At 55.3% G+C, this 27,634-nt stretch overlaps 1 protein-coding gene across 2 annotated transcripts; it reads left to right on the top strand.

Annotated features, from left to right (window-relative positions):
* Nucleotides 1-1,267: 1,267 nt before the first annotated feature.
* On the top strand, nt 1,268-27,634 carry PIK3CD (phosphatidylinositol-4,5-bisphosphate 3-kinase catalytic subunit delta). Of its 2 annotated transcripts, none has more exons than XM_081307639.1 (24): nt 1,268-1,420; nt 3,219-3,337; nt 15,470-15,642; nt 17,581-17,809; nt 17,886-18,118; nt 18,529-18,708; nt 18,918-19,067; nt 19,460-19,549; nt 20,548-20,769; nt 21,359-21,455; nt 21,544-21,674; nt 22,056-22,106; nt 22,182-22,346; nt 22,432-22,553; nt 22,765-22,908; nt 23,055-23,154; nt 23,295-23,473; nt 23,561-23,673; nt 23,852-23,930; nt 24,624-24,791; nt 25,371-25,494; nt 25,662-25,807; nt 26,125-26,257; nt 26,898-27,634. In XM_081307639.1, the coding sequence occupies exons 3-24, from the start codon at nt 15,502-15,504 to the stop codon at nt 27,033-27,035; spliced, it is 3,135 nt and encodes a 1,044-aa protein (XP_081163765.1). In that variant the 5' UTR covers nt 1,268-1,420; nt 3,219-3,337; nt 15,470-15,501; the 3' UTR covers nt 27,036-27,634. The 2 variants fall into 2 exon arrangements, with proteins under 2 accessions (XP_081163765.1, XP_081163764.1); XM_081307638.1 differs by having other exon boundaries at nt 22,179-22,346.

Below are 27,634 nucleotides of genomic sequence, written 5' to 3'. Positions count from 1 at the left end.
TCCTCCTGGGCCACCCAAACACCGGGACCCCTGGGGTTGCTCCTGGGTGGCGGAGTGGAGGGGACACGCAGTGACCGCGGAAAGCGCCTGGCCGGGGCTGCGCGTCCGGGATGTCAGCTCCCAGATCCCGCCGCCTAGTTCTCTCATCTCTTCGATATTCCCAGAGCTTCGGACGGCTTTTCCCCTTGCTGTCTTCACTCGCACGAGGGATGCTCCTGGGGTTTGTTCACTGGGGTGGACCCGCCGCGCCCTGGGCGCCTCACCAACAGCAGTTAGCACCGCCAAGGAGCGTTCCTCGAACACTCGCCCCCTGGGTGGGGGGTTCTAGGCCCTGCCGGTCCTCCTCCTCCACTGCACAAAGGCTTAAGTCTAGGTCTGTGGACCCGAAGCAACATGGTAGGGCGACTTGAGTCGCTGCAGAGCGACAAGTTTATGGGTTCTAGGGGATTCCAGGGCTGTTTTGCCACTGAGAGGCTGGCCTTGCGGATTGGGTCAAGATGTGAGTGTGGACACGAGAGTAGGAGTCCTTCACCTTCGCTCATGAATTTCCTCATTTATCGTCGGGGGAGAACCGTGCCCACCTGCCGCGTAGGTGCCTGGATAAAACCGGAACACTAGAGCAGAAGGCAGGGGCAAGGATCGCCAGCTGTCCCGGCGCCAGCGACCTGCCAGCACGCACCCAGCTCTTTGTTATGAATTGATTTGTTAGTGAAAGCCCTGGCTAAACCCACTTATTTTCTAAATCCGACAATACAGGGTAACCCCCGAGGCTGGATTTCAGCCCAGAACCAGGGCTGGACAGCCGTGCGAGCGACCCCGGCTCCCGATCTGTGACCCGGTGTGTACACCGCCCTTTCGGGTGGGAGCCGAGGAGCAGAGGCGCTTGGCAGATGACCAGCCCTCACTCACTTTGCAAAGGCACCTGCTATCTGCTGGTTTTAAGGCTTTAAGACCGAGACCAGGACCATCGTGCGCGGAGTCCCCGTCCTGCGGCTGCTCCGGATCTTGGGGCTCGAGGGAAGAACCCCGAAGGCCCGGCCCTGAGCGACCCGGGTCTCGCAAGGCTTTCTGGCTGCGTTTGCTCGGCGCTTGGCCTGGCTGGGGGTGTGAGCCTCTGCGGCTGGTGCCCGCGGCGCGACCGGCCCTGGCCCCGCCCCGGCCCTGGGGCCCCGCCCCGGCCCGGGCTCCGCCCCACCGGGCCCGCCCGCGCCCGCCCCCCCTCCAGCCCCGCCCCGGGCCGCGCCCCTCCGCCGATGCCCCGCTCGCCCGCACCTCGCGCCGCGGGCCTGCCCTCAGGCCCTGCGGTCTCCGCGCCGCCACCGGAGGCTGGCGTCCTCCGGTCACTCCGGGACCCGCCCGCCGTGTCCCCTGGGCAACCGTCTCCAGGGAGACCGAGCCCCACCCCTGGCACCGACACCCGGTACGAAGCCCACCTGTGAGGGCGTCTGCGGGGTCCCAGCGCCCCCCTCCAGCAGTGCCCCGCCCCACCCAGCGCTGGGCTTTGTCGGCCTGGGGCGGGGTGAACGGGAGGCCATGGGGGTCCGCGGTGTGGGGGCTGGGGGAGGCGGGCGCATCCCGGGGTGGACAGGACCCCACTGAGGAGGCCGGCGAGGCGGGGGGTGGCGCCCGCGCTGTGGTTCTCTGGCGGGGCCGTGCGATGCTCTCTCCTCTCCTAGTCGGGTCACATCCTTTTGTGCCGACCGGAGGATGGAATCCCCAGTATCTCAGCTGCCGCCCTTGATGGGATGAGCGGGGTCCTCCGCGGACCGCAGACCAGGACGCGCCTGTTTGGGACAAGCTGTTTACTTGCCAGGGACCGGGCAGTTCTGTGCGCGTCCTCCCCTCCCCCTGCCCCCATTCGGACTCAGCATCCTCCGCTCGGTACCTCCCTGGCGTAGCCTACCGAGCTTTGCCCTTGAACCCAGAGGGGTTAGAGAAGGGCAGGTCCAGAAGTCGGGGCCAGCTCCCTCCCAGGTCGCGCCTTCTCCCTGGCCGCCCTCGTGTGAACTCTGGCCTGGCCTCTCATTTCCTGACCTGAATTCCTGAGGATAAATTCTTTCCTTGCCTCCTTCACTTACTCTTCCTCCCCTCGGCTCCATCACGCGTTTTGCTTTGTCCTTCCTGTTTTGAAAGCGCTTTCCCGTGATCCCTCTCATTTCCCTGGGCCCGTTCTTCGGGTGTCTTGGTATCTCCAACATTGCCCTGTCTTTTTATCGATCAGCAGCCCTTAGCCCTTAGCTCGGGCCTCCAATCCTCCCCTGGCAGTGTCTTGGGAAGTCCTGGCTATCCTCCCTGAAGGCGAGGAAAGGCACCATCCACACCCACCTTCCTGGGCTCTTGCAGCAGGGTCCCCAGAGCATCCTTCCAGGAACTGGGCTGGCAGCCCAGAAGGCTCTGCTTGGCCCCTGGGAGATGTGTTGGTATAGCACACGCCTTTTCCAGTGGGTTCCTGAGGCGCTGCTCATAGAGAAGCCAGTGGTTCCAATTTTCTGCTCCTCAGGAGCCCTCCCAGCTCACCTGCTGGGGTCCAGGCCCACTGTGGAGGCAGCTGTGCCCAGGGCCAGGGTTGAGAGAAGGGACAGATCCTACTTTTAGAATTCACCCAGCTGGGCTGGAGCTCTGGTGTTGTCAGGTCTCCTCTTTCTTTCTTCTCTCTCATTCTTTCCCCTCTTTGGGGTCAGTATTTCTGGGAGTTCCCTAGGTAGAGGAAGAAACATCACAGATGCCATGAGCAGGTGGCCCCTCCCTCACATCCTTCTCTTTCATCTCCAGCCCAAAAGGAATGAATTTTTCCTTTAGATTGGGCTTTGAAAACAAATCCACATGGGCAATCAAGAAGTCAAGTTCCTGAACCTACTTTCTGCAGCCACCAAATGGAATTAGAACCCAGGCATGGCTTCTATCAATTACTTTGCTTTCAAAAATCAAACAAAACTAACAACCAACTCTTAAAAATCCTTCTGAGTCATCCGTATACAGCCCTGCTCCAGGCTCTGGGAATGCTCTGGTGATGTGCTTCAGGACCACCAAAGGGAACTGGGGGGTGGCATTGGCACGGGTGGCGAGACGGGCCCATCAAGCAAAACGGGACTGGCATGCAAGAAGGGAACCCAAGGTGAAGAGTCACTATTAGGCTGGAGTCCTGCAAGAGAATGCATAGGAGGCTTCTGAGATTTCATTCTACATGTGTTTTTCTTTTTCTTTTCTTTTTTTTTCAGACAAATAAGGAGCTCAGAGTCGGGCAAGGGTGGGATGATGCTCTTTGATGCCAAAGCACCTTTGACCTGCCAGGCAGAGGGGCCTTTGCTGGTGGTCTTTCTTGGCTCATTCCAGAGAGGTAGGTTGGGGGAAGAAAGCAGTGTTTGGGGGAAGGGAGAAGAAATATTGTTTTGTAGCAAAGAATTTGAACAAAATCCACCCTCCTTGACACTCCAACTAAAGAAGAACTTCTCCATAGGACTAGCAGGCCCAAAGGGAGAGAATGACCCAAATTTATGCTAGGAGCAAACAAGGGAGGAAGTGAACTAGACCTCAGCAGCCTCCCAAGAGAAGGATGCTGCTGCCTGGGATGGCTTTGTACTGAGGAGCCCCGGAGCCCATTAGTAAGCTGCAGCCTTTGGTATTTGACTCATGCCAGTTGTAGGAGTTTGGACCTGTGTAGGGAGAGAAAAATTAAAACATTTTTTTCAAAGGAAGTGGATTAAAATTTTAAAATTCAGTATTGCTTCCGGAGGAGTCCTTAGGTGGGGTTGTTCTCTATTTCAAGATGTTGACAGTCACTGATTCTCTGATAGGATGCTCTTCAGAGCTTTTAGGACATTGACTTGGGAGATGCAGTCCTTTCACTGTGCAAATGGAGAGACCAAGGCCAAAGGCTGACGCTGACCGGGCATTGGCCAATACTCCCAACCAAGGGCCTGGGGCAGCTGGTGTAGTTCTTGAGCTCTATGATGGGGAGGCCTAGCACTCCTCTTGCAAGCTCTGTGGGTAGGTATTGTGTCCTGAACACACCTGGAACATTCCTTCTGAGCAGCTGCCATCATTTCAGAATGGACAGGGCAGGGCTAGAGCCTGGTACCATCTCTAGAGTTTTGTCCCAACTTCAACCTCATTGTCTCTAGGTCTTCTCTGGTCGTTTTCAGATTTCCTTGTTGGTTGTGTCTCTCTTGTAAAAAGTAAAATATTTACAGAATCTTAACCTGTAAAGCAGATAATAACAGAGCCACTGTGAGGAAGGAGAGGCCATCCTAGAACTTACTTGCTTCTTTAGAACCCACTACTCTCCTGAACAGAGGTGTAAGCTGTGGGTAGTGTGGGCCTGTGCTGGGGGATGAGTTTCTTCTACACATCTGTTTGCACTGTCTTGATCTTTGTTTCAGAAAATTAAAATAGTAATTTTAGTCCTCATCCTTTTTATTCATAAAGCAAATATTTACTGTTGAAAATCTGCAACACATAAAAAACTGCACGCATTGCTCGCTCTTCTATAATCCCACCCCCAAAGACAGAACCCTTGTTTCCTCAGCGGAGTGCCTCCCCCACTCCTGCAGGATCTCTTCTATGAAATATTTTTTGGGCCAGGCACGGTGGCACACACCTGTAATCCCAGTTTCTTGGGAGGCTGAGGCAGGAGGACCTCAAGTTCAAGGCCAGCCTGGGCAATTTAGCAAGGGCCTGTCTCAACATAAAAAGGGCTGGCTTGGGGTTTATTGATAAAGCACTTGCCTGGCATGCTTGAGGACCAGGGTTCAATCCCCAGCACCACAAGTAAAAAAAAAAGAAATAGAACTAGATTCAGGGGTTGGGGATGTAACTCAGTGGTAGAGCACTTGCCTTGCATGCATGAGCCTGGATTCAGTCCCCACAGCTCTAGAACAATCTTGATTTTCATTTATTGCTAAAGATTACTACAGACTTGCTAGGCACAGTGGCACACACCTGTAATCCCAGCAACCCGGGAGGCTGAGGCAGAAGGATGGCAAGTTCAAGGCCAGCCTCAACAATTTAGTGAGGCCCTAAGCATCTTAATGAGACCCTAAGCAACTTAGTGAGGCCCTGTCTCAAAATGGAAAAAAAAAAAAAAGTTGGCAATGTGGCTCAGTGGTTAATCACTTCGGGTTCAATCCAAGATTACTATGGACTTCCACATACACATAACCGATTGAATAGCTATGTATGTCTATTCTGTTTCAAAATCCCACTAAAATGAAAGCAAAGAAGTAAAAATATTTAAATCCCTTGGAAAACAGAGAAGTAAATGATAGAGGAGGCTGTGTGGAGGGTCGAAGGTAGGTGAGACACTGAGCAGAGAGTGTTGGCCTGGTTGGTGGGAGCCAGCTGACAGGCCCTCAGGACCAGCAAGGGTTCCCAAAGGCGGGCAGCGGGGAGGGCTGGAAGCAGGAGGGGGTGGGTTAGAGAACAGACCCTGCCCCAAGTCACAGAGCCAAGCCGGTGGCTCTCTGCTCCACCCAGCCAGAAAACAGCATTTCCTGCAGGCGTGTGAGTGGCTCCGACCCAGCTTGACACAGAGAGGCTGCAAGGGCAGCAGCTGAGGACAGGGGAGGCCTCACACTGGGAGAAGGATAACCTGGAGGTTCGTACACGGAACAACGGGAGAACATGGCCTTCTGGCTGACACCCAGCCTTCAGGCAGGGCTTTGAAGAGCTTCCCTCTCAGGAAACCTCACCAAAAAAATGGCCCTCAGATACTGGCTTTGAAGGGGAGCCTGTTGATTTGCTGGTTCATTACTTTGTGAATCCTAAGAAGTGACCAGCCCCCACCTGTGCACAGTAGGTTTACACTGGGTGGATAAGGATCGTCCCATCCAGGCTGAGACCTCTGCCATGGCAAAGAGAGACCCAGGGAAACAGAAGAAAAGGAGCCCAAAGTCCAAGGTGGCTGTTAAAAAATTAATAATAATAATAATAATAATAATAATAGGCACCCTGATAAAATAAACTCTTGCTGAGTATTTTAAAACTATGATAACAGAAGTAAAAATTTCAACAGAAGAGTTGAAAGAGAAAAATTTCCAGAAAGGAGAATAGAAAGCCTTGAAACATGGAAAACAGGAGAGAAGAGAGAAAATTAGAGAGTCAGTGTAGGAGGCCCAACATTCATCTCACAGGAGGCCAAGGAAAAAGAAGGGAGGGAAATGGAGGAAGGGAAATTATACAGCAACAACTTCTAGAACCAGAGACGTTGCTGCATTGAAGAGGATCTCTGAGCAGGACCCAGCAATAAAAGGCCCGCAGTATGGGACATCATTGTGAATTGTCCAAACTCCAGAGATAGTCTTGGCAGGGTGCTGGGCTCCTGTGGTCCCAGAGACTTGGGAGGCTGAGGCAGGAGGATCACTTGAGCCAGGGAGTTCAAGGCCAGCCTGGGCAACATAGTGAGACCCTTTCTCAAAAAACAAAATGAAACAAAAATCCTCCAGAGATAGAATTAAAGTCACCAGAAGAAAGAAAGAAAGCCACATACCGATCAAAGAACAGAATGGCCCTGGACTTTTTCAAAAGCAAAAGCAACACTAAAAGCTACAAGAAAATGGATAGATGTTTCAAATTTCCATGGAAAATGAATTCCCAACTCAGAATTCTTTCGTCATTATTTAAGTGAAATAGTGCATTAGACACATGTTTTTAGATGTGAATTTTCTTTTCTTTTGGTGCCTGTGTCGGGGGAGGGGTTGGTTCTGGGGACTGAATCCAGGGGTGCTCTACCTCTGAGCCACATGCCCAGGCCTTTTTTATTTTATTTTTGAGACAAGGTCCCACTAAGTTGCCCAGGCTGACCTTGAACTATAATCCTCCTGCCTCGGCCTCCTGAGTTGCTGGATTATGAGTGTGCACCACTGTGCCCAGTTAGTTGTGAATTTTCAAAAAATTTCATCCCTCTTTGCACCCCTTTGTAAGAAAGCCCCTGGGAGATGTATTCCACTAACACACTGCAAGGCTGAGATCCTGTCACAGAAGTACCAGGGGTACCAACTGGCCCCAGCGTCAGTAGCAATAGCAGCAGTTTTGCCATCAGACATGATTCTGCACAGTGGTGTTCACACAGAGCCCCACAGTTGTATTTATTTTCTTGTTGAATTTCCTGTTTTTCCTGGAGTTAGCAGTTATCTCAACTTTGTATTTGCTTTCCCTTCAAGGTACTAATCGTGAATTCTTCCTCATATTCTTTTTTTTTTTTTTTTTGGTACCAGGGATTGAACTCAGGGGCTCTCTACCACTGAGCCATCCCCAGCCCCATTTTGTGTTTTATTTAGAGACAGGGTCCCATGGAGTTGCTTAGCACCTTGCCATTGCTGAGGCTGGCTTTGAACTCTCAGCCCTCCTGTCTCAGCCTCCCAAGTCGCCACCACTCCCGGTCTTCCTCATACTCTTCAACAGGATTGTAGAACTTCTTGCAATGCAGCAGGTATTTCGTAATCTGTAAGCTCCTTCCCTGCTTAATGAAAATCAACTTTTGCTTATGTTTATCCAGAACTGGGGATTGGACCCAGTGACACTGTTCCACTGAGCTATATCCCAATACTTTTTTTTTTTTAAGAGAGAGTGAGAGAGGGGAGAGAGAGAGAGAGAGAGAGAGAGAGAGAGAGAATTTTTCAATATTTATTTATTTTTTTAGTTCTCGGCGGACACAACATCTTTGTTGGTATGTGGTGCTGAGGATCGAACCCGGGCCGCACGCATGCCAGGCGAGCGTGCTACCGCTTGAGCCACATCCCCAGCCCTTTTTTTTAAATTTTGAGACAGGATCCCCGTGTATTGCTGAGGCTGGCCTCAAAGTTGTGATCCTCCTGCCTTAGCCTCCCCAGTAGCCGAGATGACAGGCATGCACCACTGTGCCCAGCAGTTACAGTTAGTTCTTGGTTGCGAACAAAGAAACTGGCTCTGGGCTGGGGTGCAGCTCAGTGGTAGAGCACTTGCCTCGTGTGCATGAGGCCCTAGAACCACAAAACCCAATCAAAAGAGTTTGTGTTTAAGAATAATGGTGCATCTAGCCTAAGCGTGGGGCCCCTGGACTATTTATTTCTCCTGACTTGTACCTTCAGGTCAAGAGGTTGGTAAGGACAGCAGACCCACAGCCTGCTGAGACATGTGCTCCTCGGCTTGTTGAGGCAGAGGGTTCTGGTGTCTTGGGCTTGGAGGGCTCAGTTCTTCCCCTGCCTGCCCCGGCCTGGGCTTTGTCTCCTCTCCTGCTTCATCCTGGGCCTTCCCTCCACTTCTCTCCCTGCAGCCAAAGCTGTCTCCCTTGTTGCCTGAAACTCTCCTGTGGCTCCCGCTGCAGTTCTAGCAAACCCTGGATCCTGGCCATGGCACCAGAGCCCCGGCAACGGCCCTCGAGGTCATCTCTGGTTGCCAGCACCTGCCTCAGGGCCTCGGCACTCCTATCCCGCTGCCCGGAACCCTGTGGTCACTCCCATGTCGTGGGTCTTTGCTGGCTTCTCTCTCATCAGGGCCTTGACTGTTCAGGGCACCGTCCCCTGAGGACCGGCCCCGGCCCAGCCTCCCTCTATCACATTCCAGCTGTTGTGCTCTCTGAAATCATCTTGTTTGTTCATTTGCTTCCTTTTAACTTTTTGTCTGTTTCTATTAGACTAAAACTTCCCTGGAGCAGGGGTGGTGCCCATCCCGTCCCTACTGGGCACCTAGAAGGGACTCAAAGAAACGCCTGCTGAGTAACCGAGCCAAGGACCAGGGCCTCCCCGAGCCGGGGTTCCCGGGTCTCCAGGAGGCTGTGGTGGTCGTAGGGACTTTGGGCTTTTTGTGGTAGACAGAGCCAGATGGCAGTTTCTGGAACCTCCTTCCTGGCGAGTGTCCAGGAGCTCTGCTGGGAAGCGGGCCCTCTGGTGAGACAACTTCTGACCCTGAAGTGCCCACTCACTTGCCCACATGGGTTGGGCCATGGGAAAAGTGCCAATTTCAGAATTCTCCACGGGGGAGAGGCCGGAATCAGCCCACTGGTAAGAAGGGCGTTTTGAGGCTGAGCGTCAGCCCAGGTCAAGGAGCCCAGCCCAGACTGCGCTCACTTAGCGTGGTGCAACAGGCCACCCCTGAGGTCATCGGTCATCGTCACCTACCTCACAAGCGCCTCTGCAGGGTGTCCTCTCTCTCTTTCGCTGAGGTGGCTGCTGGTCTTGCATCCTCCCAGGCTGGGTTTGGGCTAGACACCTGGACTGTGTGCTTAACTGCCTTCTCGAGGTTTCTGTGACGGAGGCCCCTTTTCTCAGGTTAGGTAGGTTGTGCCTTTTGGCTCTGGTATCCAGAAGGGAGATGACACCTTGTCATTGGGTTCAGACTTGTAGGCATAACTCCTGCTCTGCAGCAGCTCGTGGCGACTCCTTAGGGCGACGTGGAGGGAGCGTGGCACACACCACCTGGGTTCCCTCAGGGAGATGTTCATCACGCAGATGGGCAGGACACCACTTCACCTCTGTCCCTCGCTGCCTTCCCCTGTGCCCGGAGTGACTCCTGTGTTCCCCTGGAAAGCCATTCCCCAGGACGTGTGATTGCAGGTCCCAAAGTGCATCTTTACAATTGGCAGAGGCTGGGCAGTGCTGCTGGTCAGTCAGCCAGTGATGGCCAGTGTGAAGCAGTGGAGTCCACCAGACTGGGACGGTGCTGGCCCAGAGCCCTGGCAGAGGTTTGAGAGGAAGGAAGGGGATCCCTTAGGCATCCTGGGCTCAGCCAGGCCCCCAGCCAGCGGGGCCATCGGCCTAGGGGACCAGTGAATGTTGCAGCTTTATCTGGAGGAGGATCTTCAACAGTCACAGAGGCTTTCCTGCTGCTGGCAGCGAGCCCGTGTGCCACCGTGTGTGCCTTACAGTGTGTGGAACTCCTCTGCTGCCTGTGTAGGGCCCAGGGCAGACCCCAGATGTCCCTTGGCCTTGGGCTAGAGAAAGAGCAGCCAGCGGAACCACTCCAGAACACTGGAAGGGAGGACGGGGTCTCCTGCGATGGAGACCCACGAGTTGATGGCTCTACTGTCCCCAGCTGCCTTTGAGGACTGAGTGGCCGAGAGGCGGGAGGAACGGAGCCCATGCTGTGCTGCTTCCCGGCCACTTTCCTAGAGTCAGGCGTGGACAGAGCAGTCTGCTCGAGGGGGCAGAGGCGGGGGTGGAGGGGTTGCTCGGGCTCCGTCCTGGGATGATGCCACCTCGCCCCTGGGGTGCTCCTGGCCTTCACTGACCCTCTGTCTAGGCTGTCTCTTCTGTCCCCACAGCTCCCCATCTGTCACCTGCCGGCCCCAGGTATATCTCTTCCACCCCACAGATGGCTCCTTGCGCCCTGGACGGGGACACTTGGCCTTTGGCTCACTTCACTGGTGTCAGTCAGCACTCAGATTCCATGGGTCCGGGAGGGACGGCCTGCCACACCCCCAGGGCCTGCTCTCCTCTGCTTCCTTGGACGGGCAGTGCCCACCAGCCCTGCAGTCTCCAGGCCCAGACCTGCGGCCAGCCTTGCCTCCTCCCATCTGAACCCCCCTCTGGGGAGCGTGTTGGACTCCCTTACTGTCCAGTGCTGGCTCAGGAACTGTCACCTTGCTTCTCCCCAGTCCCTCGGCAGCGCTACCAGTGGCTTTGCCACATCCCATCATTGCTCTGCCTAAAACCCTCCCGGGCTGCCCACCCACGTAGAGCAGAAACCCAAGTGCTGACCTGTCCTCTGGGTTGTGCAGCACCCAGTCCCCGCTGACCTTGTCCCCCATCTCCACCACGTCTCCACTCCAGTCTCTGGCCCTCTCTCCAGGTCCTCTCCTCGGGGGCATTTCCCAGCCTCCTACAGGTGGTACCCCTGCCCCCCAGCTACTCTCCAGGACAGCGCCACATGGCCCTGTCCTCCCCTGCCCTGGTGCCACGTGCAGCCACCCTGCTTCCTTGCCTGTGTCACCCTGCAGGGTGTGAGCTCCTTCAGGGCCGTCACCACCCTATTTCCAGCTCCTCCTGCAATTCCTAGCACTTAATCCAGCTCCAAAATACGAGTGGAATTAAGGAATGATTCTCAGACTGAGTGACTTATGCAAAATAAAAGTCCAGTAAGGCATGAGCCAGGTAGGAGATGAGATGGCCCAAAATAGCCACGAGTCTTGAATTCAGTCAGGAATGTTCCCGGACAGGCCGACAGGATGTGGCTTACGGTGGAAGTACCTGGAGGGCTGGCAGCGAGCTCGGTGACATGGCCAGCAAGGAAGTTCCCTGGGGGCGAGGGAGGGGGGCACAGCACACTTTAAGACTATGCTTCTCCTGCAGTGTGTCCCTGGAGGCCTCTCTCCGGCCAGTCGCTACCTTTCCATGTTCTCATTACAACACTGTTTCCAGACCCTTTGGGCAGAGTCTGGAATTCTGAGCTAACCAGAGGCTCTGGATGGGGTCCTCCATCACTGATGGTGGTCAGGGGCACTGGCTGTGTGCCTCTAGATGGCAGTACAGAGGACATGGGTTGGTCACAGAGGCAGGTTGGCTTCTGAGGAAGGAACTTTCTGAACACTAGAAGCTTCCCAAGAGGAAACATGCTGATGTGGGCTTGAGAGGTTTCCAGGTCGGGGCTGTCGGTGTAATCACTCTCGCGTGTCTCTGGCGCGTTTCTGTTGAGGGGTGGACGCACTGGTCCCAGGCACACTGTGTTCAGCTTTAGTAGGTCCTGCCGTTGACGTTCTTGGGCAGTTCTGAAGTCCCTGGATTTGCTGGCGTCTCTGTGCCTTCACAATGGAGAGTGACAGGTCTGGGCTTTGTCCAGAGCCGAGGGTTGGGGCTCGTTGGCTGATGTAATCTGGGTCCTGGGCCCAGAGAGAGGGAAGGATCTGGCTTTCTCCTGTCGTGTCTCCTGGTCACTCACTGGCATTGGGTGATGTCCTGTGCTCACCCTTGAGGGTCTTTCACTGTTTCGCTTTCTGGGGAATCACTGCTGTGCCACCCAGCTGGGGAGGTGTGGCTGACGGTTTTACTTCCAGAGCGCTGAGGGCAGGAGAGCTGGGGTGCGTTTTCTCAGAACCCAGGCCTTTGTCTCCTGGGAGCTCTTGCCTCCTACGCTCATCTTGGCCTCACCAGATTAGGTGACCAAATGTACCCCTGACGTCCCCCACTTGGCAAAGTGCATTTAGCCTCGTAGATAGATTCTCCAGGATTCCTGATTATCCCCCAGGTTTTCAATAAAAAAGGAAGACTTTGGCCTGGCCATTCTCAGAAAGAGGAACCCCAAGTAGGATGTGGTTTCACAATCGAAGGAAGTGGCTGCCAGCAGTGGTGGCCTGGGAGGACAAGGCAAGGTACAGGTCCCACTGCTCAGAGCCACTTCTGCATCCAGCGAGGGAGGCACTGCCACCCAAAGAACAGCACTCTTAAAGTAAACATGTCCATAGCTGGGCACGGCGACACAAGCTTGTCATCTTGGCTTCTCAGGAGGCTGAGGCAGAAGGATCACAAGTTCAAGCCCAGCTTGGGTAACATAACGAAGCCCTCTTTCAAAACAAAAAACCTGAACATCCTTTCAACTACTTTTTTGGGGGAGGAGGTAGGGGAACTGGGGATTGAATCCAGGGTCTTAACCACTGAGCCACATCCCCAGCCCGTTTTTATATTTTATTTAGAGACAGGGTCTCACTGAGTTGCTTAGGGCCTTGCCGAGGCTCTGGATGGGGTCCTCCATCCAGAGGATTGTGATTTTGAACTCACAATCCTCCTGCTTCAGCCTTCCTAGCCACTGGGATTACAGGCATGTGCCACTGTGCCCAGCTCTTTCAACTACTTTCAAAAGTCATTTAAATATAGGAGATTGTGACCTTATGGTAGGCAGGGAAGTTTGATTGAATTGTTCCTTCCTTTTTTGTGTGTGGTGCTGGGGATAGAACCCAGGGTCTTCTGCATGCCAAGTATCTCTACCACTGAGCTACCTCCCCTAGCTCAGAAGTCTTTTTTAAAAAATAAAAATCATAAAACATATAGAGACTGATATATTTGATTACATTGATTGCATTTCATTCATCAAAAAGAGACCATATGGGGCTGGGATTGTGGCTCAGCGGTAGAGCGCTCGCCTAGCACGGGCGGGACCCAGGTTCGATCCTCAGCACCGCATAAAAATAAAGGCATTGTGTTGTGTCCATCTACACCTAAAAATAAATTTTATTTTTAAAAAAGAGACCATAAACAAGGAGAAAAGAGACTCAGAGAAGGAAGAAAACATTTACAACTTATTTAATCCACAAGGAAATGGAATGTAGAACATATAAAGAGATTTTATAAACTAACAAGAAAAAGATAATAACCCACAGAACACAGGCCACGGTCACCAGCAGGCTGTCTGCCGAAGCTAAACATTTTGTGAATGATCAGGGAAAAGCAATTTAAGCAACGTAAGTCCATTTCATACCCATCAGATTGGCAAAAATCAGTAAGTTTGACAGTAGCAAGTGCTGAGGGACATTTGGAGATCAAGCACGAGCTCATGATGGGCAGGACCCCCTTGAGGACAACCCGGGGTGTTCGCTCAAGTGAGCGATGCAGCTGTACCTCTCAGAGGTTTCGCCACGTAGGACTCTCGGGCACGGGAAATGTACATAGTGTGGTTGAGGAATGAGCTTTAAAAGGTTCCATTTGGTTGGGACGCAGCTCAGTGGTAGAGCTCTTGTCTCGTGTGCATAAGGACCTGGGTTCCATCCCTAGAATTGCACCAAACTCCCCCCCAAAATTTTTTATTTAATTTACATTAATCAAAATTTAGAAATTGCTATGTTATTCATTTAACTGGAAAAGTTTTAAGAGTTTGGAACAACCTGGGTCTGTGAACCTACTTTCTACCTGAAAATAGTGTGAAATTTGTCAGTGGACAAAGTATTTCTTGTGCTGTTTGTATGGCTGTGCTGGGGATGGAACATACTAGCAAGGGCTCTGCCCCTGAGCTACACCCCGTCCAAGATCAGGTATTTCTTCTCTCTTTTTTTTTCTGTGGGGCTGGAGACCTATCCAGGGCCTTGTGCATGTGAGGCAAGCACTCTACCCACTGAGCTAAACCCCCAGCCCAAGGCCAGTTATTTCTGATGAAAATCTAAAATTGAAATGACAAAAACAAGAAAAAAGAAAAAGAAATGGCAATGAACGAAGTATAAATTCTACACCAACTTTTAAAAAACATTTTAAAAATACATGGAATAGCTTTAGTAATTTTTTTCTGTGTTGATTTCATCTCAAAATGACAATCTTTTGGACGCACTGATTGGGTTAAATTAAATGCATTCTGAACTTAATTTTACCTGTCGTTTCCCTTTTCAATGTGGCTACTGTTAACTTTGACATCAGGTACGCGGTTCCCATACTTCTCTTGGATGGGGTTCATCTCTGCTCTGTTCTCCTGGGCACCCTAGGACCCCAGTGCAGGTTATTCATTGTTGCCTTGTTTCTAATAACCAAGGAAAATAGAAACAAACCTTCAGGTTCATCAACCAGACTAGGGTGAACACATAGTGCTCGCTTTACACAGTTAAACACCTAGCTCAGCTGCATGTGTCCAGCCACATGATTGTATCTAGGGAACAAAGTTGAGTGACCAAAGCAGGATACAGAAGATTCACTATTCCCTGAAGTTTTAAGGCATACAAAAAAAATGTCAGGAATTCTTTGTGGATACATATTGCATAATAAAAGTATAAAAACCCCCATGGAGGTTATAAACAGATTCCAGGTGGTGGTGACCTGGAGGGGGAAGCTGGAGGCGTGGGGAAGGAAGGGGTATGAAGGACACAGTTTGTCGTCGTGTTTTGTTATTTAAGTACATGGGAGGTAAGGTTAGGGCCTTAGTATGATCCAGATATTTCACCAAATCATAGATGGCCAGAGCTGTTTGTAACCCATTTGGTCTTTGGTTAGAAAATTTCAAAGAACTTTGGGTATGGTGGCCCATGCCTGCAATCCCAGCTACTGCAGGGGCTGAGGCAGGAGGATCACAAGTTCAAGGCCAGCCTCAGCAACTTGGTAAGACCCCCCTCTCAAAATAAAAAAATGAAAACGATTAAAAGGACTGGGGGTGTGGCTCAGTGGTGGAGTGCCCCTGGGCTCATTTCCCGGCACACACACAAAGTTTCTATGAACCGCAGGCTTCGGCCTTTCTCAAGTCCTGAGGTGTCCACTCAGCCACGCTGCCTTGTCCTGTCCCTGCAAGTTGGTGGCCACCATAGGGTCTCCCAGATATGTAAATTCCTGAGGGAAAATTATTTGGTCTGGGGCTGTTGGCCCGCTGTGAGGAAGGCAGATGTGTCCCCGGGGTGAGAGGCAGCTGAGCTCAGTGACCTGGGACGGTAGGAGTCACAGCTCCACGGGCAGGTGGGGTCCTGTGGGAGGGGAGCTCTGAGCCCAGAGGAAAACACTCAGTCCTGAGCCTCCCGCCGCCCAAGGCCCGGACACTGTTCTCAAAGGACTGCCCTGGGCACATGGGGTGGCTCACTCTGCCTTCGCTTCCCCTTCAGGTCACCTGGCCACAGAGAAGTGACAAAGCAGAATGCCCCCTGGGGTCGACTGCCCCATGGAATTCTGGACCAAGGAGGAGAACCAGAGTGTGGTGGTCGACTTCCTGCTGCCCACAGGGGTCTACCTGAACTTCCCTGTGTCCCGCAATGCCAACCTCAGCACCATCAAGCAGGTACCACGGGGTCTTCCGTCAGCCCCAGGAGCTCAGAAAGACGGATAGAGGTGTCATTCTCAGACTTGGGATCCTCAGAGGCAAAGTTTGAAAGATATAGCGTCCGAGAAATTTTTAAAAACATGTGGTTAAACTCCACTTCCCATCTGAATTAGCTTTCCTGCAACAGCTCCCTCCCTAGTTTCTACAGGGCCAGCTACTAGCCTAGGTTGCAGTGAAGCTCCAGGGCTGGAATGGAACTTCAAAAGTTTGACCCACGTTATCCTGTCACCTTAGTGACCACAGTCTGCCTATGGCCACTTGAGAGCCTTGCAGGGCTTTGCCTTTAGACTGTTGCCGCGGTAATGCTCATCAGCCTTGGAAAGGTCCTAGTTCACTGAATAAGTTTCAGGATGAATTGCTGAGTCAAAGCATTGGATATATGGATGCTGTTTGGTAGATACTGACCTGTGACTTTCAAAGGGTTTGTGCCACTTACAAACTCAGATTTAATGGATCATGCCTTGGACTACCAGAAGGCAAGAACCTATTTCAGAATTTTAAAAGCCATCATTGAGAGCAGGAAAAAAATAATGATAGATGCAATGAACTATACTTGAGGGATTTTATTTATTTTATTATTATTATTTTTTTACTTCCTGGAAGATTTCTCTTTCTTTCTTCCTTCCTTTTTCTACCTCAAAAGTAGCCAGGTGCGGTGCTGCACGTCTGTAATCCCAGTGGCTCAGGAGGCTGAGACAGGATGAGCACAAGTTCAAAGCCAGCCTCAGCAATTTAGCGAGGTCCTAAAAAACTAATTGCAACCCTGTCTCTAAATAAAATACAAAAAAGGGCTGGGAATGTGGCTCAGTGGTTAAGTGTCCCTGGGTTCAATCCCCAGTACCAAAATAATGGTGATAATAATAATAATGATAATAATAATAAAAAATGACACATTAAAATTTTGGAAAATAAGAAGGAAGAGACCTACCTGAGACCCAGCCATAGACAACAATCATAGGCAATACTTCAGCCATTTCCTCTTTTCTATCTTCAGTGTTGTTGTACATGTGAAAATTCTGATCATGAACTTTCATGTTTTTTTTTTTCCGAGGGAGCATAGTAACATATTGTTCATGTTATAAACTTCTATTAATATCATTATAAAGTTCATTTTTTCGGCTTTCAGAACTACTAATCACCAGTGTGATTAAAGTTTGAACGCTACAGTAACAGATGTCACACCTGTCCCTGGGGTCCCACCTCTCACTTCGGTGTGGTTTTGATTTCTTCATATTTTTATTGATTTGAGGCTGGCAGGCTCTATGTTATCTGTCACAGTGGCTCAACTCTGTCACTGCTCAAGGCCACCATCGCCTTGGTGGGATGAAAGCAGCCCTAGGTAATGTGTGTACGGTGGGCATGGCTGTGTGCCAGTAACCGGGCGGCCCACTAGATAGCCCTGAACACTGTAGTGTGCCAAGTCCTGGTCTATGTTAATCAATATGTTTATGATGGTTGTTTTTATGGAATGGGCTGGAATTACATTTCTGTCCGACATCGTGAAGTTTCAAGAATTGACATACGTGGACCCCTCTGTACAGGTCTCCTGGGCTGTGTCACGGCCTGTGCCCTCTGTTGCATGACACATCACCATGAGCAGTTCCACACTGTGGTGATGGTGGGCTCTTCCCTGTGTCCCCGGCTGTGCTGGGCTGGGGTGGTGACGCCCCCTTCAAGCCTGCCTCACCCAAGGGCGCACACTGGCAGCCTCACCAGCACCACCCTTGGAGAGTTTCAAGTTTTGGTCCCTGGGTTGTGTTACGCTTTTCTGAATTAGTTTCCAACATTTGAAAAGCAGGTTGCTGAGCCCCAAAAGGTCCCCTGGGTAGTCTAGGGTGGGCCATGAGCCTCCCATCAGCTGCCATGGCTGGGTGCTGACCACGACTGTCCCCCCAGGTGCTGTGGCACCGTGCCCAGTATGAGCCGCTCTTCCACATGCTCAGCGACCCCGAGGCCTACGTGTTCACCTGCGTCAACCAGACCGCCGAGCAGCAGGAGCTGGAGGACGAGCAACGGCGGCTCTGCGACGTCCAGCCCTTCCTGCCGGTGCTGCGCCTGGTGGCCCGCGAGGGCGACCGTGTGAAGAAGCTCATCAACTCGCAGATCAGCCTCCTCATCGGGAAAGGTAGGGCACACCTGCGCGGCTGCGGGCCACTCAGGCCGGCCCCACTGCCCCCGCGCTGAGCTGCTCCTGCCCTCAGGCCTCCACGAGTTCGACTCCCTGCGCGACCCCGAGGTGAATGACTTCCGCGCCAAGATGCGCCAGTTCTGCGAGGAGGCAGCGGCCCGCCGGCAGCAGCTGGGCTGGGAGGCCTGGCTGCAGTACAGCTTTCCCCTGCAGCTGGAGCCCTCCGCCAGGAGCCTGGGGGCCGGGAACGCCTCGCGAGTCCCCAGCCGGGCCCTGCTGGTCAATGTCAAGTTCGAGGGCAGCGAGGTGAGCCCGTGGCTCTGGAGTCCTAGGGAGGCTGGCCCCACCGCAGCAGCGGGGCTGCTGTGCCCATGAGGACCCTCCACTGTGAAACTCCCCAGTCCCCCAGGCCCCCAATTCCTCTCCTCTGACCTGCATCAGATGGCATTTGCCAGGCAGGCCAGGAGTGCAGCTGAGCAGCCCACGAGGCAAGCTTGCAAGGCCAGTCAACCAAATGGAGCAGCCGTTAGTCCCTAAATTCACTGGACAAGTATTTCCTGGGTGTCTGCTGTGCCTTCATCAGTGAACACCCAGGCCCTGCCCCTGTGGGGCTCACACCTGGGGACACCCAATAAGGGCAGACAGGCGGCCTTGCCCATCTACCCCAGAAGCCCAGGACCTGAGAGCAGCAGGCCAACCCTCCCTCCTCCCGCCAGGAGAGCTTCACCTTCCAAGTGTCCACCAAGGACATACCCCTAGCACTGATGGCCTGCGCCCTCCGCAAGAAGGCCACCGTGTTCCGGCAGCTCCTGGTGGAGCAGCCCGAGGACTACACGCTGCAGGTGAACGGGCGGCACGAGTACCTCTACGGCAGCTACCCGCTCTGCCAGTTCCAGGTGAGGCCTGCAAGGAGCCCTCTGCCCTCGGGGAGACTTGTCCGGAAGCCCAGCAGCTCAGACAGGGCTAGAGAGGAGAGGAGCCAGGGCTTGAATCCCAGCTCACCCCCATGGCTGCTGAGAGGCTGTGGCCACGTAGGGGGAGGGAGAGAGGGTCCAGGGAATGGGCATGCCACCCATTGGCAGCTCACCCTGTGTCCCTGTCCCAGTACATCTGCAGCTGCATGCACAGCGGACTAACCCCCCACCTGACCATGGTGCACTCCTCCTCCATCCTTGCCATGCGCGACGAGCAGAGCAACCCCACCCCCCAGGTCCAGAAACCACGCACCAAACCTCCCCCCATTCCCGTGAAGAAGGTGAGATGGCGTCTTCCTCTTCCTTCCCCTCTGTCTCTTCCTCCCACCTGTTGGCCAACCCTAGAGCTTCTTGGGCAGCACCCGGACCCGCTGTAGATCTAGGGGACTTTGGATAGTCCAGTCCTTATGGAGAGACGGCGCCTTGAGCTGACACCCAGGGTGGGGTCCTGTCTGAGCTGTTGGGCTCCCGGGCTGCCTTCTTTTCTGCAGCTTTCGGGAGGCGGGGCCCTGAGCACCTGTGTGGCAGATTTTCTGGTAAAGGATGGCATTGGGGACAAGTGTCTGAGCCTTGCTGCAAACCTCCACCCTCTCCCCCTCCCGCTACGTGGCCACAGCCTTTCAGCAGCCATGGGAGTGAGCTGGGATTCAAGCCCTGCTCCTCTCCTCTCTAGCCCTCCTCTGTGTCCCTGTGGTCACTGGAGCAGCCTTTCTGCATCGACCTGATCCAGGGCAGCAAAGTCAATGCTGATGAGCGGATGAAGGTAGGGGCTCGGGGACCAGGTGAGGGAGTGGGTGTTTTTTGCACAAACAAGGTGGCTGTGGCCTGGAGGGGCAGCAGAGGAAGAAGAGTGGGAGGGTGTCACACGAAAGCCACCTGACCACATTACCCAACATCCCTGCCTGGAGTCACTGTGAACCGCTTCAAAACAGGAAGAGGGGAGGGGAGCAGGCCAGCAGGCCAGGGAGGCAGATTCGATTCGTGGAAACCTGGGCCAAGCAACTTCTGGGTATTTGACTTTGGTGGAGGTTGTGGAATCAGGCTCAGCCCAGGGAAGTAGGGTGCCCAGGTGGAGAGGTGTGTGGCACTGGAGGAGCTGGGCCGAGGTCCTTCCAGGGGGTACCACCCAGGGGTGCCCAGAGCCTGGGGGTGCTGAGCCCCTGTGGGTTTGGGGGACAATGCCCTGTTGTCTCTTCAAAGCACTTTCATAGCTCCCCTGCCCTCAGAACCACCTGCAGAGGTGGATTTATTGTCCCACCTCTGGGAGGTGATGCCGGCCTAGGTCCACAGAGTATAGGGTGTCTTGCCTGGGTCACGTTTTGTTGGCATAATTTTACAAGGTGGGAGGGCTGTGTGTCTGCGGGAGTCATGGAGGACTGGGTGGGAGGGGCTCTTGGGATGGGCTAGTGGGGTGGAGCTGGAGCAGGTGCATCGGGAACTAACTGGTCAGGCAGTCTTACGAGCCACCTGGGACTCAGAAGATGCTGGGGCAGGAAGGGAGCAGGAGGGTGTTAGAACCCTGGAACTCTTGCGCCCTGAAGGGAAACTGAGGCCCCGAGTGGGCCCACGGAGCCGGGGCGCTCAGCCTGGCTTGCCCCATGGCCACTGTCTCTCTGAGCTGCTGCCTTCACTCTGCTGGACCACCCTCCATGCAGGAAGTAGGTTTGGACCCCTGTGTAAATGGGGACCTTCAAGGAGAGGATTGGGACTTAGACGGGGCGGGGCCTCGCCCCCTCACCGGCACCCGGCGCCCTTCCCCAGCTGGTGGTGCAGGCCGGGCTCTTCCACGGCAACGAGATGCTGTGCAAGACGGTGTCCAGCTCGGAGGTGAGCGTGTGCTCGGAGCCCGTGTGGAGGCAGCGCCTGGAGTTCGACATCAACGTCTGCGACCTGCCGCGCATGGCCCGGCTCTGCTTTGCGCTCTACGCGGTGGTGGAGAAGGCCAAGAAGGCGCGCTCCACCAAGAAGAAGTCCAAGAAGGCGGTGGGTCAGCAGGCTGGGGGGGGGGGGCCCAGGCCTCAGACACCCGGTGCAGCCCCTTGCTGGGGCCTCTTGCCACCCAGCTCCATGGGCAGGCACCCAGAGGACAGGGGTCCTGGGAGGGCCTGGGGACCCCCGCCTCCATGCCTATCCTAGTCTGGCTCCCTGCCTTGCCTGAGTGACAGTTTATGACAACCCGACTTGAAATATCTGGCCCAGCCCTGTGGCCCTTAGGGGTCCTGGAGGCAGCTCCCTGGGTGGAAGGACCAACAGTTTCTCAGGGGGACAGAGAGGCCTGAGTCCGTGGCTGCCTGAGGAAGGGGTGTGACTGGGCCCCAAGTCACTAGGCCCAGGATGCGACTTGCCCCGCCACCTGGGCCAGCTCTGGGACTGAGTTGGTTTCTCAGTGTGACCGACTTGGTTTCTCTGGAAGCTGTGTGTGACGTAGGCAGCAGGGAAGGGGTTTAGCTGGGAGACCTTTGATGGGGTCTGGGTCTTCTCTCCTGCTGGGCCTGGAGGCTGGTTCCATTCTGCTGATGAGCAAGAGGAGCTCTGTACATGGCTGGCCCTGACCCGTGGTCTCCTTCCCCAGGACTGCCCCATCGCCTGGGCCAACCTCATGCTGTTCGACTACAAGGACCAGCTCAAGACTGGGGAGCGCTGCCTCTACATGTGGCCCTCTGTCCCAGGTGGGCCCAGGCCCAGCAGGGAGAGGCTTTCAGAGGGTGAGGGTCTCAGAACTGGTTCCCCTACAACTGCATCTGTCCCTGCCTTCAGATGAGAAAGGAGAGCTGTTGAACCCCACGGGCAGCGTGCGCAGCAACCCCAACACAGAGAGTGCTGCCACCCTGGTCATCTGCCTGCCCGAGGTGGCCCCCCACCCTGTGTACTACCCTGCCCTGGAGAAGGTCAGTGGGGCCCTTCCTGGAAGCTGAGGGCTGACCAGGAGCTTTCCTGGAGCTCCTCAGAGGGGGTCCCTGGCTGCCCCAGGCTTTGCCCACTCCTGGGAGCTGGGTCATCATGCTGATTTGGGGGCTTCCAGGAGCTATTTGGCCCACCAGGGGACATTGGGGTTGTCTGATGACATTTTGATGTCACAGCCAATGGGAGAGGTGCTCCTGGCATGTGACAGGCCGAGGCCAGGGATGCTGCTGAATGCCCTGCGGTGTGCAGGAGGGTTCCCACCAGCAAGAGTGGTTGGCAGCAGTGCTGAGGCACGGACGCCCTGCCTGGAGCCCTGCCAGGGCCGGCCCAGGCCTGGGAGCTCACAGCAGGGCCACTTGTTGCAGATCCTGGAGCTGGGGCGTCACGGGGAGCGTGGGCGTGCCACTGAGGAGGAGGTGAGCTGGGGTCCTGGCGGGGCCTGGAGCCAGGGGCCGGGCTGGAGGCCTCACCCTGCCTGCGCCCCTTAGCAGCTGCAGCTGCGGGAAATCCTGGAGCGGCGGGGGTCGGGGGAGCTATACGAGCACGAGAAGGACCTGGTGTGGAAGATGCGCCATGAAGTACAGGAGCGCTTCCCGGAGGCGCTGGCCCACCTGCTGCTCGTCACCAAGTGGAACAAGCATGAGGATGTGGCCCAGGTGGGCGGAGAGGGGCACGGGGGCAGAGCTGGGGGTAGAGGGATAGCAGCGGGCCGCCTACCCCTGACCGTAAAGCGCCCTCCAGATGCTCTACCTGCTGTGCTCCTGGCCCGAGCTGCCCGTCCTGAGTGCCCTGGAGCTGCTGGACTTCAGCTTCCCCGACTGCCACGTGGGCTCCTTCGCCATCAGGTCCCTGCGGAAACTGACGTGAGTCCCAGCCGGGCACTGAGGCCCTCGGGCTGCCTGCTCCTCACCGAGACAGCTCACCCTGGCAACCTGGAAGTGGGTGCTGGGTGGGGAGGAGCCTGGTCTTGCTCCAGCCGAGGCTGGCCTCCCCTCCTTTCCGGCCACCTGCCCACTGCAGACCTCTGTCCTGAGTTTCGGAGCCACAGACCCAACCCGCCTTCCTCCCCTGCAGGGACGACGAGCTTTTCCAGTACCTGCTGCAGCTGGTGCAGGTCCTCAAGTATGAGTCCTACCTGGACTGCGAGCTGACCAAATTCTTGCTGGACCGGGCCCTGGCCAACCGCAAGATCGGCCACTTCCTCTTCTGGCATCTCCGGTAGCTGGATGCACCCCCTCTGGCTCCTTGGGAACCTAGGGGATGAGGGTCCTCTGGATGAGTGTCCTCCTGACCTCATGTTTCCCGGGCTGGGGAGGGGCTATGTGTCCCTCCTGGCCACGCTCAGTCCTATCTTGTCCCTCCAGCTCTGAGATGCACGTGCCATCAGTGGCCTTGCGCTTTGGCCTCATCATGGAGGCCTACTGTAGGGGCAGCACCCACCACATGAAGGTGCTGATGAAACAGGTGAGGCTCAGAGCGCCTGAGCCCCAGATGCGCTCCCGTTCCAGGCAGGGCCAGCCCTGGCCCCTTCACGATCACCCGATCACCCTATTGGTTCTGGCTCGGGCTCATGCACACTGCTGCTATTCCATTCTGCCCACCAGGGGGAAGCACTCAGTAAGCTGAAGGCACTGAATGACTTTGTGAAGGTGAGCTCTCAGAAGACCACCAAGCCCCAAACCAAGGAGCTCATGCACTTGTGCATGCGCCAGGAGACCTATCTGGAGGCCCTCTCACACCTGCAGTCCCCACTGGACCCCAGCACACTTCTGGCAGAAGTCTGGTGAGCCCCAAGCCCGGCCCTATGCGAAGCCAGCCCCCCAAGTCCCCCTCCCCCCCTGCCGAGGCCAACATCGCCCTCTGCTGGCAGTGTGGAGCAGTGCACCTTCATGGACTCCAAGATGAAACCTTTGTGGATCATGTACAGCAGCGAGGAGGCGGGCAGCGCTGGCAGCGTGGGCATCATCTTTAAGAATGGGGATGGTGAGCCAGGCTGGGCAGGGGACATGCTGAGGCCTTGGCCTGCCCACCCAGGCCTGTACTACCCTGCGGGAGGGTCCCAGGGGGTACCCTGAGAAGACAGAGCTCAGGGACTCTGAGCATTGCAGGGGTGGGTGGGTAGCCCACCAGGAACTCCTGCCCTTCCTCCTGGCCCCTGCAGACCTCCGCCAGGACATGCTGACTCTGCAGATGATCCAGCTCATGGACGTCCTGTGGAAGCAGGAGGGCCTGGACCTAAGGTGGGGGCCTCTGACAGTCACCTGTTTGGGCCTGTAACAGGCCTCACAGCCTGTGCCTCTGGAGGGGTCCCTGGTCTAAACCATCACCACCGTGTCAGCTGGGAGAGGGGCTGCTCTCAGAAGAGCAGGGAGCTGGGCAGGGTGGCTCAGGCCTGTAACCCCAGCACCTCGGGGGGCTGAGGCAGGAGGATGGCGAGTTCAAAGCCAGCCTCAGCAATGGCAAGGCGCTAAGCCACTCACTGAGACCCCGTCTCTAAATAAAATACAAGATAGGACTGGGGATGTGGCTCAGTGACAGGGCACCCCTGAGTTTAGGCCCTAATAAAAAAAAAAGAAAGAAAGAAAGAAAGAAAAGAACAAAACAGAGCAGGGAGGGGGTAGAGCAGCTGGAGGAGGGGCGGCGAGGCCATTCCTGGTGCTCAGCTCCCATTTCCTGCCCTTGCCTGGGGAGCAGGCATCTTCTTCCAAACCCTCTGGCTCATTCTCTTCAGAGCAAACATGAGCCCGGCCAAGGTGCGCTCTGCATCTCGGGTGTCAGTGCTGTGTCCCCCAGGCACCTTCCCCAGGGCCCCACGCCCCCCTCCTCCTCCTCAGGAACTTGAGCAGCTGCGTCCCCTGCAGTTTGTTGGGTCCAGCAGCACCAGAGACTGCCCTTGAGCACAGTGTCTGCCTGTCTCCCCTCTCACTCGCTAGGATGACCCCCTACGGCTGCCTTCCCACTGGTGACCGCACGGGGCTCATCGAGGTGGTGCTGCACTCGGACACCATTGCCAACATCCAGCTGAACAAGAGCAACATGGCCGCCACGGCCGCCTTCAACAAGGATGCCCTGCTCAACTGGCTCAAGTCCAAGAACCCTGGGTAGGTCTCAGGCCCCGGGTGGAGGCTTGCTGCTTTCTGAGAGGTGAGGGAAGGCCCGTGGCAGTCTCCATGGCTGCTCGGCTCAGCTGAGGCCTGGCCCACATCTGGGCTGGGGTGGGGGAAGGTCACTATCCTCCGTGTCCGTTTTTGATTGCTCTGCGCTGCTATTCAAAGCTTTGGGCCTTAAAACAACCACCGTGTGTGGTCAGTCACAAATCTGCAGCTTGAGTGGGTTCTGCTGAGTGGTTCAGCTCGGGTTTGAAATGGCTGGTGCTGGCTTCCAGGGCTTTGCCTGAGCCCAGAGAATCTCCCAAGACCCCAGGCACATGCCTAGGGACCTGGCTGTCAGTTGTGCCCCTTCCTGTGGCCTCTCCTCATTTAACACATCAACCTGGGCTCCTTTGCATGGGAGTGTGTGGGAGGAGGGAGCGACTTCAAGCTGGGCAGGTGACCGATGCTCTGGAATAAAGTCTTCTGTGTTCTGCCGATTAAAGCAAGTCACAATGCCAGACTCAAGGGGAGGGCATCAGAAGGAGCCACTCCACGGTGTGGTCATGATTTTCAATCTTCCCTACCCAGAGAGGCCCTAGATCGAGCCATTGAGGAGTTCACTCTCTCCTGTGCTGGCTACTGTGTGGCCACCTACGTGTTGGGCATCGGCGATCGGCACAGTGACAACATCATGATCCGTGAGAGTGGGCAGGTAAGGGGCACTGTGGGCATCTGGCTAGGCCTGTCCTTCAGCCTAGTCCACTGGTCCCTCTGCCCTGCACATGGCTCCCAGAAGAGTGCCCCAAGCCCTCCTGGCTTCCTGTTCCCAGAGCCTGGCTTTGTGACACCTATTCGATCTGTGCCCTTCCCTCCCCTCAGCTCTTCCACATTGACTTTGGCCACTTTCTGGGGAATTTCAAGACCAAGTTTGGAATCAACCGTGAGCGAGTCCCGTTCATCCTCACCTACGACTTTGTCCACGTGATTCAGCAGGGCAAGACTAGTAACAGTGAGAAGTTTGAAAGGTGAGGGGACAGTTCCCAGCCAGGCTGCAGGGACAAGAATTCAGCCTTCAGCCTAACTTCTGGTCTCCACCCTGGGGATGCTGCCTTATTGTCAGGTGCACCCCCAACCCCAGAGCACCCTCTTGGGCAGTGCAGGGAGGAGGTCCGTGGGTGGTGTAGGAGGCCTCGGCAGGGGCATTAGTTAGAGGAACTGGGTACATCCATGACCAAAGGCAGACACTCAGGGGCAATTGCTGTTGGATGCAGACCAGCTGCTGGCATTGGGCTGGGCGTGGCTGGGAGGACCCAGGCCTCACCTGCTGCCTCCTCCCCTGCAGGTTCCGGGGCTACTGTGAGCGGGCCTATACCATCCTGCGGCGCCACGGGCTCCTCTTCCTCCACCTCTTTGCTCTGATGCGGGCAGCAGGCCTGCCTGAGCTCAGCTGCTCCAAAGACATCCAGTATTTGAAGGTATGCCAGCCCAGGGCCACACCAGGCAGGAGGCCAGGGTCACTGTGCACCTCCCAAGTCCTGCCCAAGCAGTTCAGGGACCTGGGAAGTCCACCTACAAGCCGTCCCGGACACAGCAGAACAGCCTAGTGGGAAGTGGCAGAGCGATGAGCTCCCGGGCCTAGTCTTGCCCAGTGGCAGGTTCCTTCTAGGTTTACAAGACGCTTTTCCTTCCTGTGCCTTCGTTGGTGAGGCAGGGTGGGCGGGGGTGAAGGCTGGCTGCACACTGTAGGGCGTTCCGGAAAGCTGCCCCGGCCCTCTCGCGGTCAAGGTGAGGCTGCCTGGCCATCTGGGGCCTCAGGGCCAAGACACCTTTGGGCCAGGGGCTCTGTGTGGGTCTGGGACCAAAGAGGGAGATATGGGTGGCTCGCTCCTAATCCCCTGCATGCAGTTCTTTAAGGAGGGAATTTCAAGGGGCTGGGGCTGGGGCTCAGCAGTTGAGCGCTCACCTAGCAAGGTGCTGGGTACGATCCTTTTAAAAAAAAAGGATGGAATTTCAAATACTCTGAGGGGGCGAAGGTACAGGGAGGCAGGAGGGGCTGCAGGTGCTGCAGGGACAGGATCCCTGAGTGTTGACCCTGCCATGACAATTCTGTCCCAGGACTCTCTGGCGCTGGGCAAGACGGAGGAGGAAGCGCTCAAGCACTTCCGGGTGAAGTTCAACGAAGCTCTGAGGGAGAGCTGGAAGACCAAAGTGAACTGGCTGGCACACAACGTGTCCAAGGACAACCGGCAATAGCAGCCACCTCCCAGGTGCCACACGTCGGCAAACCGTCCTAGAAGGGGACACACCTGAACTGCACCTCACAGGGAAGAGCCACACAATTGCCTTTTGTTTACACTGGTTATTTATTTATGACTCGAAATGTTTAAGGAACCAAACAGCCATAAGTGGACATGCATCCTTGTGCTGAGGAGGGACACTGTCCCGGGTCCCTAGTCAGAGCACTGTGAGCCGGGCACCTTGAGGTTGTACCTACCTTGCTCTCGTCTGAGGACTGGCACCCCAAGTCTTCCAGCGGGTGGATCTTCCCAGCAAAGACTGACCTCCTCTTGGGGGAGCCTTCTTCCCAGGCTCCCCACCTTGGCCTCTTGTCCAGACAGGACACCTCAATCCCCAGCTATCCTTCGGCCACCCTGCGTGTCCTCCATTGACCAAGTCCCAGGCAGCTCCCAAAGAAGCCAGGGTACGCTCTAGACTCAGGGATGCTTGCTCTTCACTGCTGAAGTGACCCTCGGGTACAGGATGCCCCCACCTTTTTTCTCTGCGGGTAAGAAAATAATAGCCAAACTATTTACTGAACCTCCACAGCTGGGGAGGAGCCTGCCTTGCCCCGA

Source organism: Spermophilus citellus (assembly GCF_964194105.1).
Source record: "Spermophilus citellus genome assembly, chromosome: 9".
NCBI lineage: Eukaryota > Metazoa > Chordata > Mammalia > Rodentia > Sciuridae > Spermophilus > Spermophilus citellus.
This window is presented reverse-complemented; position numbering and strand designations above follow the sequence as displayed.

Coding starts and splice junctions, on each gene's coding strand:
- PIK3CD (XM_081307638.1), top strand. CDS start 15,502: ATGCCCCCTGGGGTCGACTGCCCCATGGAATTCTGGACCAAGGAGGAG. Junction 22,107..22,178: donor GGCGTGCCACTGAGGAGGAG/GTGAGCTGGGGT, acceptor TGCGCCCCTTAG/CAGCTGCAGCTGCGGGAAAT. Junction 22,909..23,054: donor TTCCTCTTCTGGCATCTCCG/GTAGCTGGATGC, acceptor TTGTCCCTCCAG/CTCTGAGATGCACGTGCCAT.